Below are 13,218 nucleotides of genomic sequence, written 5' to 3' on the forward strand. Positions count from 1 at the left end.
ACTCTTCATTAATTTCTTTGTTGATGTGTGTGTGTGTGTACTAGTGCATCTCAAAAAATTAGAATACCATGAAAAAGTTCCTTTTTTCATAATTTAATTCAAAAAGGTAAACTTTCATATATTCTATATTCATTACATGTAAAGTGAAATATTTAAAGCCTTTTTTGTTTTAATTTTGATGATTATGGCTTATAGCTCATGAAAATCAGAAATCCAGTATCTCAAATTATTAGAATATTCCCTAAGATCAATCAAAAAAGGATTTACAATGCAGAAATGTCCAACTTCTGAAAAGTATATTCATTTATACACTCAATACTTGGTTGGGGCTCCTTTACCATGAATTACTGTATCAATGCGGTGTGGCATGGAGGTGATCAGTCTGTGGCACTGCTGAGGTGTTATTGAAGCCCAGGTTGCTTTGATAGTGGCCTTCAGCGTATCTGTATTTTGGGTCGTATCTGTATTTTTGCTTCAAGCACCTTGGATTCTGTGCCTCTCCACTCTTCCTCCAGACTCTAGAACCGTGATTTCCAAATTAAATGCAAAATGTACTTTCATCTGAAAAGAGGACTTTGGACCACTGAGCAACAGTCCATTTCTTTCTCTCCTTAGCCCAGATAAGACACTTCTGACATTGTCTCTGGCTCAGGAGTAGCTTGATATTAGGAATGCGAAAGTTGTATCCCCTTTCTTGAAGATGTCTGTTCGTGATGGGTCTTGATACACTGACACCAGCCTCAGTCCACTCCTTGTGAAGCTCTCCCAAGTTCTTGAATCAACTTTTCTTGACAATCCTCTCAAGACTGCGGCCATCCCTGTTGCTTGCGCACCTTTTCCAGCCACCCTTTTCAGCAATGACCTTTTGTGGCTTACCCTCCTTGTGGAGGGCATCAGTGATCATCTTCTGGACAACAGTCAAGTCAGCAGTCTTCCCCATGATTGTGGTTGTGTGTACTGAACTTGACCGAGAGATACACTGTGTTCATACTGTTTTACTCAAACTCGAAATGAAATATTCTAATATTTTGAGATGGGATTTTCATCTCATCTCATTATCTCTAGCCGCTTTATCCTGTTCTACAGGGTCGCAGGCAAGCTGGAGCCTATCCCAGCTGACTACGGGCGAAAGGCAGGGTACACCCTGGACAAGTCGCCAGGTCATCACAGGGCTGACACATAGACACAGACAACCATTCACACTCACATTCACACCTACGGTCAATTTAGAGTCACCAGTTAACCTAACCTGCATGTCTTTGGACTGTGGGGGAAACCGGAGCACCCGGAGGAAACCCACACGGACACGGGGAGAACATGCAAACTCCACACAGAAAGGCCCTCGCCGGCCACGGGGCTCGAACCCAGACCTTCTTGCTGTGAGGCGACAGTGCTAACCACTACACCACAATGCCGCCCTGAGATGGTTTTTTTTTTTTATGTTTTTGTACTGTATGCCATACTGAATAAAATTAAAATAGAAAAATGCTTGAAACATTTTAGTTTATGAGTAATGAGTCTATAATATATAACATTTTCACTTTCTTAAATAACTGATGGAAAATATTGAACTTTTTCACAATATTCTAATTTTTTGAGCTAGTGGATATTGCTTCTCAACTTCTACATGAAATAAACACACAAATAAGTGTAAACTCTTCATTAATTTCTTTGTTGATAATGTAGAATAGAAGAATTTCACTCTGACACCCAACTTTTGAACATTATTAAAAATTTATTCTCGACAAATGTTTCGGCCTTGTAGTCCGGGAGCCATGGGGTCGGACCCGGAATTTTTGGTTAAAGTTTTTTTTTTTTGCTTTATCTTATAGATTTGAGGTAGCTCTTCAAGATTTAAGAGGGTGCCCGGTGATATCCCTTGGGCAATTTAATATATTAACCCTTTAATGCCCTATATGCCCAAATAATGGAAGAAAATACAAAAAAAATAATATCAGTGTAAATACTGATATTAAATGCACCAAGTTGGCTGTATCTGATAGGTATTCACATTTTTCTCTATATTTGTCATTCAAATACATCAAATGTGGATTAATTAACCCTTTCATAACTTTTCCAAATTAGCGATTTTTATACAAGTATTACATAAACTCTACAGTTAATACAAAATAATGATCAATATCTATGTAAGAACTATACAGCATGCAAAAGAACTATATACAGCATGCACACACACACACTAATGACCAATAACTATGTAAAAGAACTATATACGGCATGCATACACTCACACCAATGATCCACTATGTAAACAAACTATATACAGCATGTATACACTCACACCAGTGATCCACTATGTAAACAAACTATATACAGCATGTATACACTCACACCAGTGATCCACTATGTAAAAGAATTACAGCATGCAATAGAACTATATACAGCATGCATACACTCACACCAGTGATCCACTATGTAAAAGAACTACTGTATATACAGCATGAAATAGAAATATATACAGCATGCATATACATTCACACCAGTGATCCACTATGTAAAAGAACTATATACAGCATGCAATAGAACTATATACAGCATGCATATACACTCACACCAGTGATCCACTATGTAAAACTACAGTATCCAATATATCAAGCATGCAAAATGGCATATACAGCATGCGCACACACACACACACACACACACACACACACACACACACACACACAAGAATAGCAAAAGATACTGATTTTCAATTAACCAAATTGGCTGTACAGTATTCACGCTTTACTGTCATTCAAATTAGTCAAACGTATAATTGACCCTTTCATAAATTTGCAAAATTAACAATTTTGATACAAGAACTACAGTACATAAAGCATGTACGTGCATGCATGCATGCACACGCACACACATACACATGCACACACACTAATGAGCAATAATTATGTAAAATAATTACATACAGTATGCAAACACACACACAAAACACAAAAACTATTTAAGGAAAGAACTAAGCGTTCAGATGAAAAAAAAAAACCTCTAAACCCTTTGCCATTGCTTAGTGTCTGTAAAAATATGCTTATGTACTGGATGCCAGCTAGTACAGAGGAGAATGTTAAGTAAACCTTACTCCCCAACGTTTTAAAAGTCGTGCTAGTCAGTGGAAGAGCAGTGTGGTTTGGAGTGGGGGTGAATCGGGGACAATGCCCTGAATTTTACTAGGGAACCAGGAACATTACTATTTCAACAGTCAATATCGTAAAAATAAGCAATCTATTAGCTTAATGTATTAGCTTAAGGAAACCTTACTGCCCAACGTTTTAAAAGTCGTGCTAGTCAGTGGACTGGCTAGTGCACATGACTCTCAGTCCACAAGCAGTGTGGTTTGGAGTGGGGGTGAGGGTAAGGTTAACAGACTTTTGAGATGATAATCGGGGACAATGCCCTGAATTTTACTAGGGAACCAGGGACATTACTATTTCAACAGTCAATATCGTTAAAATAAGCAATCTATTAGCTTAATGTATTAGCTTAAAAAAATCAGTGACTAGCATTTACTAGGTGAGAGTTGGGTGTGCTAGCCAGTGTTGTGAAACTATGGGTCTAGTTCACTGGTGAGCAGTGAGTACATGTCACTGCTCTTTCATGATTACAGTCAAATAGTTTCTCTGCTTAGCTTATGCGTGCTGTGATCTTTTGGGGGCAGTGTGATTGACAGAGTTAGCAAGATAGCTACACAAGTTGGCTTGAATTAGCTAATTGTGTCCCTCATATCCCCCTGCAGAAGTAAACACAAGGATGACAATGGAGTGTATGCCTAATAATTTAAGGCTCGCATTAACAACCAAAGTAATAGAGTAATAAAGGGCTTTTTGGTATAAGCCCCGCCCCCAATTGCATGGCCACACCCCCAACCATGGCTGGAACCCCACCCCCAGGCCTTAAACTCATCCTATGATGTTAACAAACACAAAAATAAGTATGATATATAGACTTTGGTGAACATAAAGTGAAGAATGTCAAAATGTCAGAATTTAGGCTATGACTGCAGCACATCCAACAATAAAGGGCCAATATCCGGAATTGCCCAAGGGATATCACCGGGCACCCTCTCTTATCTTAATGAGTAGACCTTGGACAACAACAAACAGCAAAAAAAAAAACTTTAACCGACGAAGCCAGGTTCAGCCAAATTTGGGCCTTTGGCTCCCGGACTATTCGGCCTTCTTCAGTGTCAAAAAAACAACATGGTGCTATGGGCGTGGTCTTATATATACAAATGTGAATTCTATACACTTCAAAATAAAAGACAAAGAAAAAAAACTATTCATTACACAATTTAATAATTCAATATTTATTACAATTTATTAAAAAGAATGTGATTTTTAGATTTATATTCTTTTCGCTTGTTTAACCCATAAGGGGCTAAAGTAATCAATTGCGACATCCAGTATGCTTCCCTATTTAGAAGCACATTGTCTAAACTATCTTGAGCAGTGTTAACTATTGTTTCTGTACAAATGAATTCAAAATCATTCAAATTATGTGGAGACTGATTAAAATGTTGGGCTACTTCACATGTTTTTTTTGTTGTATATATCTCATCTCATCTCATTATCTCTAGCCGCTTTATCCTGTTCTACAGGGTCGCAGGCAAGCTGGAGCCTATCCCAGCTGACTACGGGCGAAAGGCGGGATACACCCTGGACAAGTCGCCAGGTCATCACAGGGCTGACACATAGACACAGACAACCATTCACACTCACATTCACACTCACGGTCAATTTATGGCCCTTTTCCACTACCCTTTTTCGGCTCACTTCAGCTCGCTTCAGCTCACTTCAGCCCGACACGGCTCGCGTTTCGACTATCTAAGAACAGTACGACTCAGCTCGCTTCAGCCCTGCTCAGCCCCCAAAACTCGCACGGTTTTGGAGTGGGGCTGAAGCGAGCCAAACCTAGCTGAGTGAGGCTAGGGGTGTGAGGAGACACTCCCCTGTGCACTGATTGGTGAGGAGGAGTGTCCTCACATGCCCACACACGCCCCGCGAGCACGCTGGGATCTGTAAACACCGTAAACCCGGAAGAAGGAGAATTACGAGAATTATGAAGCCTTATGCGCCTCGCCTCATCTATACGCTCTTGCCAGTATCTGTTGGCGTTGTCGGCGACAACAAGCCACAGCACCAAGACCAGCAACACTAACGACTCCATGTCCTCCATGTTTATTGTTTACTCTCCGGGTTGTGAGACTACTGCTTAAAAGGTCACTGATGTCACTGTTTGCACCGCATAACGACATCACCTGACGTCCACCCACTTTCGCTAACTCCACCCAATGTGTCCACCCACTTCCAGCCAGCACGGTTCAGCGCGGTTGTAGTCGAAATGCAACTCCAACAGCCCCACTCAGCTCGACTCAGCCCAACTCAGCACCGCACGGCTCAGCCCAACTCAGCCACGCTGGTAGTGGAAAGCGGCATTAGAGTCACCAGTTAACCTAACCTGCATGTCTTTGGACTGTGGGGGAAACCGGAGCACCCGGAGGAAACCCATACGGACACGAGGAGAACATGCAAACTCAGCACAGAAAGGCCCTCGCCGGCCACGGGGCTCGAACCCGGACCTTCTTGCTGTGAGGCGACAGCGCTAACCACTACACCCCCGTGCCGCCCTGTTGTGTATATATATCAGTGGCGGCTGCTGGTTTTTAAAACAGGGGAAGCCCATTTTACGCATTCATCGTAAAACCTGTAGGCGGGATATCAAAGCATAGAAAGGTGTGCCCCATTAGCATAGTGAACTAGACAACCCTACCTAGTGGCAGAAAGTATTTTTGCTTGTACATTTCATGTTATAGTCTGGCTTGCCAGGCTAGTGCCTCATATCCTTAATCAAAAATATCAAACATCCAAAAATCACTGGCTATTCAACGAAGAGCCTTGAACATCATACCCTGATATGCAACACAGAGTCTTTAACACAACACCCAGCTGTGCAACACATCCTTGAACATCTTCTGCAACACAGTCTGGAAATTCATAACCAGGTAGGCTATGCAACACACAGAACCTTGAATATTATACCCAGGTATAACCTATAACACAGAGCCCACCATTCTCTTAACATTACTGAACAATGTACACACTTCAGATTCATGAACATTATATGATGCACACTATTTATACACAAATTCTGCCCTCCGCTCCTTTTCCAGAAAATGGTCTGTGACCCTGTCATACCAGCTGGTTGTGCTTTCCAGAGACTTCACCAATTTCTGTTAGCAGCTAGCACTGCAGATCCCAATAAGGCTCAAGCTAGCCTACAACCAGATTGAACTACAAATGAAATAAACGAGTGAATTCGCCAATGATCAAACTGATAGAATGGATGAAAGTTAACGGAGCACAACGAGTAATATTTACATTTATTTACAGAGTAATGTACAGAGACATCAATGAGAAGAAACGTTTATATGTAAAGAAAGTCGGACAGCACTTTTGCACACGACTACACTTTCTCGACATTCGCTGGGGACTGACTGATCATACTTCCATGTTCCTCGCCGACGCCGAAGTACAGAGCCCGCCCTCCTCATGTCTTTCAAACACTACCTCCAATAATCCTTCATCAGCCCGGCTTCTTGTCCCTCCCACTGTCTCGTTTAGTCCCAGAGAAGCCCGGCTTCCCTGGAAGTGACGATTTTGTCGATTTTAACCAATAACAACTAGCTGAAATTGGCTGTTCAGAGCCCTCTCATAGACTGCAATGGATACCCGGCTGCCAGCCATAGAGCCCATTGAAATAAGAAAGGTTACAGCCAGTGTTGCCAGATTGGGCGGTTTTAAGTGCATTTTGGCGGGTTTTGAACATATTTTGGCTGGAAAACATCAGCAGTATCTGGCAACACTGGTTACAGCCTGGCAGCAAAGGTGATTCTCGTAGCGAACTGCAAGTTTGTCAGACATCACTCAAATAAGTTACAGGATAGTTATGAACGTAAATACAATCTTGGGCATATATTATGTTATGCAAGTTATTGTTTTAATGAGAATTCAACGTCGTAGACGCCGCAGTTTGGGGAGAGAATTTTAGGGGAAGCTCGGCTTCCCTTGTTGTCTCTGAGAAATCGCCCCTGATATATATATATATATATATATATATATATATATATATATATATATATATATATATATATATATATGAGTGATTCCATGCTTATGGGTACTGAAATGGGGACATGAACTTATTCACCTAAAACCATTTCTTTTTTTACCATCAGGTCACAAAACATGTAATCTTTAATGAATGATATGTTAAAAGATAACTTTAATTTTCTGAGATGTAATAAAAACATATTTATATGCCAAAGTCAAGCCTATGAGTTCCAAAATGATGTCTGTTACATTACTTCTGTTACGATTGTCCATCTCGCGTCTGTTACAAATTAATTACAATCTAGCTATATACCATGTTAATCTTATTGAAAGAATGTGTATGTTTATTCTACTACACATGTTTATTAATTATATATATATATATATATATATTTTTTTTGGGGGGGGGCTTTTTTCACCTTTATTGGATAGGACAGTGTAGAGACAGGACAGGAAATGAGTGGGAGAGAGACGGGGAGGGATTGGGAAATGACCTGGGGTCGGAATCGAACCCAGGTCCGCCGGATTTATGGTATGGCGCCTTAGCCACCTGAGCCACGACGCCCCCGTTTATTAATTATATTTGCTAAAACATCACCTTCCTATGTTTCAAAAAGTAATTCTACATTGTTAAAATTGAGAATATATATGTCCACAACACTTCTGTTACGTTCTGACTTTGGCATATAAATATGTTTTTATTACATCTCAGAAAATTAAAGTTATCTTTTAACATATCATTCATTAAAGATTACATGTTTTGTGACCTGATGGTAAAAAAAAGAAATGGTTTTAGGTGAATTTTTAAAAATACATTTCAGTGCCCATAAGCGTGGAATCACTTATCTATCTATCTATCTATCTATCTATCTATCTATCTATCTATCTATCTATCTATCTATCTATCTATACAATACTTGTTTGATACACTTAAATAAGGCAATGAGTAAGAAAACGTGTATGAACATGAATAATATTTGGAAATGGTACTTTTATTATTGAAAATGTTGACCAGAAAATGAAGGGACGCTCCATGTCATGAATATGCATGAGATGCAATCATGGCGCTGAGGTACCAATAACCGCCTGAAAGAAACTTAGTTGACTTTGTTTGATGACGAGTCCAATCCAACGGTGGAGTGTTATTTTGAGACCGAGTGTGCGTGTGTAGTGCGCTAGTGTTTGGATTGGGACACGGCCCATCTCCAGCGGTCTTCCTCCTCCTCGCGCTCTGCACCCGTGACGCTGCGAGTCGGCTGTGACAGGAGAGCAGCGCGGACTGTAAACATGGCGGCGTGCACACAGCTCCCAGCCTGCGCTGCTGCTCGCCTCCTTCACTGAAGCCTGTAGTGTCGAGACAGCTGAGTCATGGAGACCGAGGAAGAGCAGCACATGACGACGCTCTTGTGTATGGGCTTTCCGGATCCCGTGGCCATTCGGAAAGCCCTGCGGCTGGCCAAGAACGACATCAACGAGGCCGTGGCTTTCCTGACCAACGAGAGCCCCGGACTCGGCTTTGGCTACGAGCCGATGGAGAGCGGCCCCAGCCCGGGCTCAGGGCCCAGCGGAGACCGCGATACCGGCGGGAAAACCGGGAGCGGCGGCGGCGGTTTCGACCCTCCTCCAGCTTACCACGATGTTGTCGAAAGCGAGGTAAGAAAGAAAGCAAGCAAGCCTGGGAGCTCTAAACGCGCCTGTCGGCTTATGGAGTCGGTTAGCATGGAGCTCATCAGCCTTACTGTCAACCTGGAGGGGATGCGATCTAATCTAATCTAATCTAATCTGATCTGATCTGATCTGATCTGATCTGATCTGATCTGATCTGATGTGGTGTGATGTGGTGTTTGTGCTAACCTGCTAACACCCTGAGAAAGACCCTAAACACGTGTAGAAGACAATTCCATAGCAGCCAAAATGTTTCAGTCTTTAAATATTTCTCATTATGGTATTAAAACCAATGACCACCTGGAAGAGGCTGGGATATAAACCGGTTGTTCGCTTTTCTAGAGGATAGAGGGGACTGAAATACTCCAGGCTAATCTTCGGCTAATAATTAAAGGTGCAATAAGTGACATTTTTCCACTAATTATTCCTGCAAATTGCCTAGAAAATATTACTTTAAGGGTTGTTTTACAATCAGGGGACGCAAGCTAAAAATCACATTTAACACTTATTATCTTCAATATCAAAAGGCTTGACTAAATAAACTTCAAGATTCAAGATGTTTATTTGTCATATACACAATAACAGACACAGCGGTTTATTATCGGGGAATGAAATTCTTATTTTGCAACTGCCCGACCAAACTACGCTTACCAATATAAAAAGAAAAAAAAATCTATATATCTATCTCATCTCATCTCATTATCTCTAGCCGCTGGAGCCTATCCCAGCTGACTACGGGCGAAAGGCGGGGTACACCTAGTCTGGTTAACACCAGACCATATCACAAGTGAAATATGGTCTGGAATCCGCCTATTGAATTTCTCGTAGGGAAGGTGTGGTTTACGATTGTCAACGGCCGTTTATTGGACGTTGCGAATGTCTATCATTTGGCGTATACGTAGCCCATGGCCAATCATGGCAGTTGTACCCGGTGACGTAGTTAGAGCGACGAAGAGGCGAAGAAAGACTAACGCCAAACGCTGTTCTTTTTTTAAAACAAACTTTCACTCTAAACTATTCAGAACAGTGTCTAAAGCTTGATCGAAAGTTTGGTTCGTATCGCTCGCCGCCATGTTAAATGTGATCCGTAAACAGTCCCAAATAAACTACAACCCTGATTCCAAAAAAGTTGGGACAAAGTACAAATTGTAAATAAAAACGGAATGCAATAATTTACAAATCTCAAAAACTGATATTGTATTCACAATAGAACATAGACAACATATCAAATGTCGAAAGTGAGACATTTTGAAATTTCGTGCCAAATATTGGCTCATTTGAAATTTCATGACAGCAACACATCTCAAAAAAGTTGGGACAGGGGCAATAAGAGGCTGGAAAAGTTAAAGGTACAAAAAAGGAACAGCTGGAGGACCAAATTGCAACTCATTAGGTCAATTGTCAATAGGTCATTAACATGACTGGGTATAAAAAGAGCATCTTGGAGTGGCAGCGGCTCTCAGAAGTAAAGATGGGAAGAGGATCACCAATCCCCCTAATTCTGCGCCGACAAATAGTGGAGCAATATCAGAAAGGAGTTCGACAGTGTAAAATTGCAAAGAGTTTGAACATATCATAATCTACAGTGCATAATATCATCAAAAGATTCAGAGAATCTGGAAGAATCTCTGTGCGTAAGGGTCAAGACCAGAAAACCATACTGGGTGCCCGTGATCTTCGGGCCCTTAGACGGCACTGCATCACATACAGGCATGCTTCTGTATTGGAAATCACAAAATGGGCTCAGGAATATTTCCAGAGAACATTATCTGTGAACACAATTCACCGTGTCATCCGCCGTTGCCAGCTAAAACTCTATAGTTCAAAGAAGAAGCCGTATCTAAACATGATCCAGAAGCGCAGACGTCTTCTCTGGGCCAAGGCTCATTTAAAATGGACTGTGGCAAAGTGGGAAACTGTTCTGTGGTCAGACGAATCAAAATTTGAAGTTCTTTATGGAAATCAGGGACGCCGTGTCATTCGGACTAAAGAGGAGAAGGATGACCCAAGTTGTTATCGGTGCTCAGTTCAGAAGCCTGCATCTCTGATGGTATGGGGTTGCATTAGTGCGTGTGGCATGGGCAGCTTACACATCTGGAAAGACCCCATCAATGCTGAAAGGTATATCCAAGTTCTAGAGCAACATATGCTCCCATCCAGACGACGTCTCTTTCAGGGAAGACCTTGCATTTTCCAACATGACAATGCCAAACCACATACTGCATCAATTACAGCATCATGGCTGCGTAGAAGAAGGGTCCGGGTACTGAACTGGCCAGCCTGCAGTCCAGATCTTTCACCCATAGAAAACATTTGGCACATCATAAAACGTTAGATACGACAAAAAAGACCTAAGACAGTTGAGCAACTAGAATCCTACATTAGACAAGAATGGGTTAACATTCCTATCCCTAAACTTGAGCAACTTGTCTCCTCAGTCCCCAGACGTTTACAGACTGTTGTAAAGAGAAAAGGGGATGTCTCACAGTGGTAAACATGGCCTTGTCCCAACTTTTTTGAGATGTGTTGTCATGAAATTTAAAATCATCTAATTTTTCTCTTTAAATGATACATTTTCTCAGTTTAAACATTTGATATGTCATCTATGTTCTATTCTGAATAAAATATGGAATTTTGAAACTTCCACATCATTGCATTCCGTTTTTATTTACAATTTGTACTTTGTCCCAACTTTTTTGGAATCGGGGTTGTACAAGCTTCCCTTTGTCGAGTAGTACGCGTCACCGTCTTTCCACCCCTCCCCACTCTCTGATTGGCTCCCTAACTCGGGCAAGCCTTTAGACCATAGTTTCCATGCTGTCTTTTCAGATCGGAACGATTGTGCAAAGCAGCATGGGATTTCCCAGGCTAGGGTACACCTAGTCTGGCCAGGCAAGCTATCTACAGCTCTTCCAAGCTCCCGAAAAATCGGGAACCAATCAACTTTGAGCATCTCCAACGGCCCTGGGTAGAGGCGTGTTCAAGGCACTGACGTAGTAGAACTGCGACCGGAAGCCATAGATTGTTTACAGAATCTATGCCGGAAGCGCTTCATTCACATCACGAACATGGAGCAGCGGCAAGCCTTTAACACAGCGGTAGATGCTGTATTGAAAGCATTCAACGGGAAGTTCTCATTGAAAAGAGCAGCCCTGGAGGTATTTATTGAAAGGAAGGACGTTTTCGCCTTGCTCCCGACCGGCTTCGGTAAGAGTTTAATCTACCAGTTAGCCCCGTCGCGTCGCATACATCAGAGGAAAGAGTGATGTGATTGGTTTAAGCTTCGTCACAGCCTTTTCTGGCTTCGACCAGTAGCAAACTGAGGCATTTCAGGGAGGCGGGTCAACCACGGGCTCTGGGAAACGGTTGGGCTTAATATCTTGGCCAGACCAATAGCTCGGAGAGCTTTGAAGTCGCGTTAGCCAGGCTAGGGTACACCCTGGACAAGTCGCCAGGTCATCACAGGGCGACACATAGACACAGACAACCATTCACACTCACATTCACACCTACGGTCAATTTAGAGTCACCAGTTAACCTAACCTGCATGTCTTTGGACTGTGGGGGAAACCGGAGCACCCGGAGGAAACCCACGCGGACACAGGGAGAACATGCAAACTCCACACAGAAAGGCCCTCGCCGGCCACGGGGCTCGAACCTGGACCTTCTTGCTGTGAGGCGACAGCGCTAACCACTACACCACCGTGCCGCCGCATATATATGAAATATAAAATATAAAGTGCATATGGAATGCAAAATATAAAAGTAGAATGAAAAATGAAGATAACATTTAAAAAAAAAAAAGAGGCAAACAAACAATGTGCAAACATAGAGGTAGATATACTGTGCAATGTCTTGTGCAAAATTGCTAATATAATCCGTGGTTCAAAGCCTGATGGCCTGGGCATAAAAACTGTCAGTCTAGTAGTCCTTGGTTCTTTATTGCAGCCCTGTGATAGCTCTATTTACCATGCAAAAAAAAAAAAAAAAATTGGTGTTAACGTTATTTTTGGTGAATGTATGGCAATATATGTCATATTTAGCAAAATTACTTGTGTCATTTAGAAAAAGTGCTTTTTTGACCACAGGTAGCTCCAAAAGGGATGCACTTAAATCATTCTTTATACCATAAAACAAATATTTGGTTCCATATCATTGGAAACATAGTTAAGTTTTAATGTTGAATGCCAGTAAGTTTTCAGACTATTTTGATCAAATTAGTATGTAATTGTGTCAAAAAAAAGTCCTCTCGGAGACAGCTAATTTTTCAATATAAAATAACATATCTAAAATGATTATTTTCATCCTAAAATGTGGTCAAGATATTGGGACATAAATATTAGAGACAACTAACACAAAGCTTACAGCCTTATATTTAAAAGCACTATGGAAGTCGTGGATTCTGAATTGTCAAAAAAAAAAAAGTCCTCTC

At 41.5% G+C, this 13,218-nt stretch overlaps 1 protein-coding gene across 3 annotated transcripts in view; it reads left to right on the forward strand.

Annotated features, from left to right (window-relative positions):
* Positions 1–8,378: 8,378 nt before the first annotated feature.
* The window catches only part of usp24 (ubiquitin specific peptidase 24), a 278,284-nt gene continuing 273,444 nt past the window's right edge, over positions 8,379–13,218 (forward strand). For all 3 annotated transcript variants that reach the window (XM_060917596.1, XM_060917597.1, XM_060917598.1), the window contains exon 1: positions 8,379–8,774. In XM_060917596.1, coding sequence (XP_060773579.1) covers positions 8,490–8,774 — 285 coding nt within the window. In that variant the 5' untranslated portion in view covers positions 8,379–8,489. The remainder of the gene's footprint in view (positions 8,775–13,218) is intronic.

This window comes from Neoarius graeffei, chromosome 3 (assembly GCF_027579695.1).
Source record: "Neoarius graeffei isolate fNeoGra1 chromosome 3, fNeoGra1.pri, whole genome shotgun sequence".
Lineage (NCBI taxonomy): Eukaryota > Metazoa > Chordata > Actinopteri > Siluriformes > Ariidae > Neoarius > Neoarius graeffei.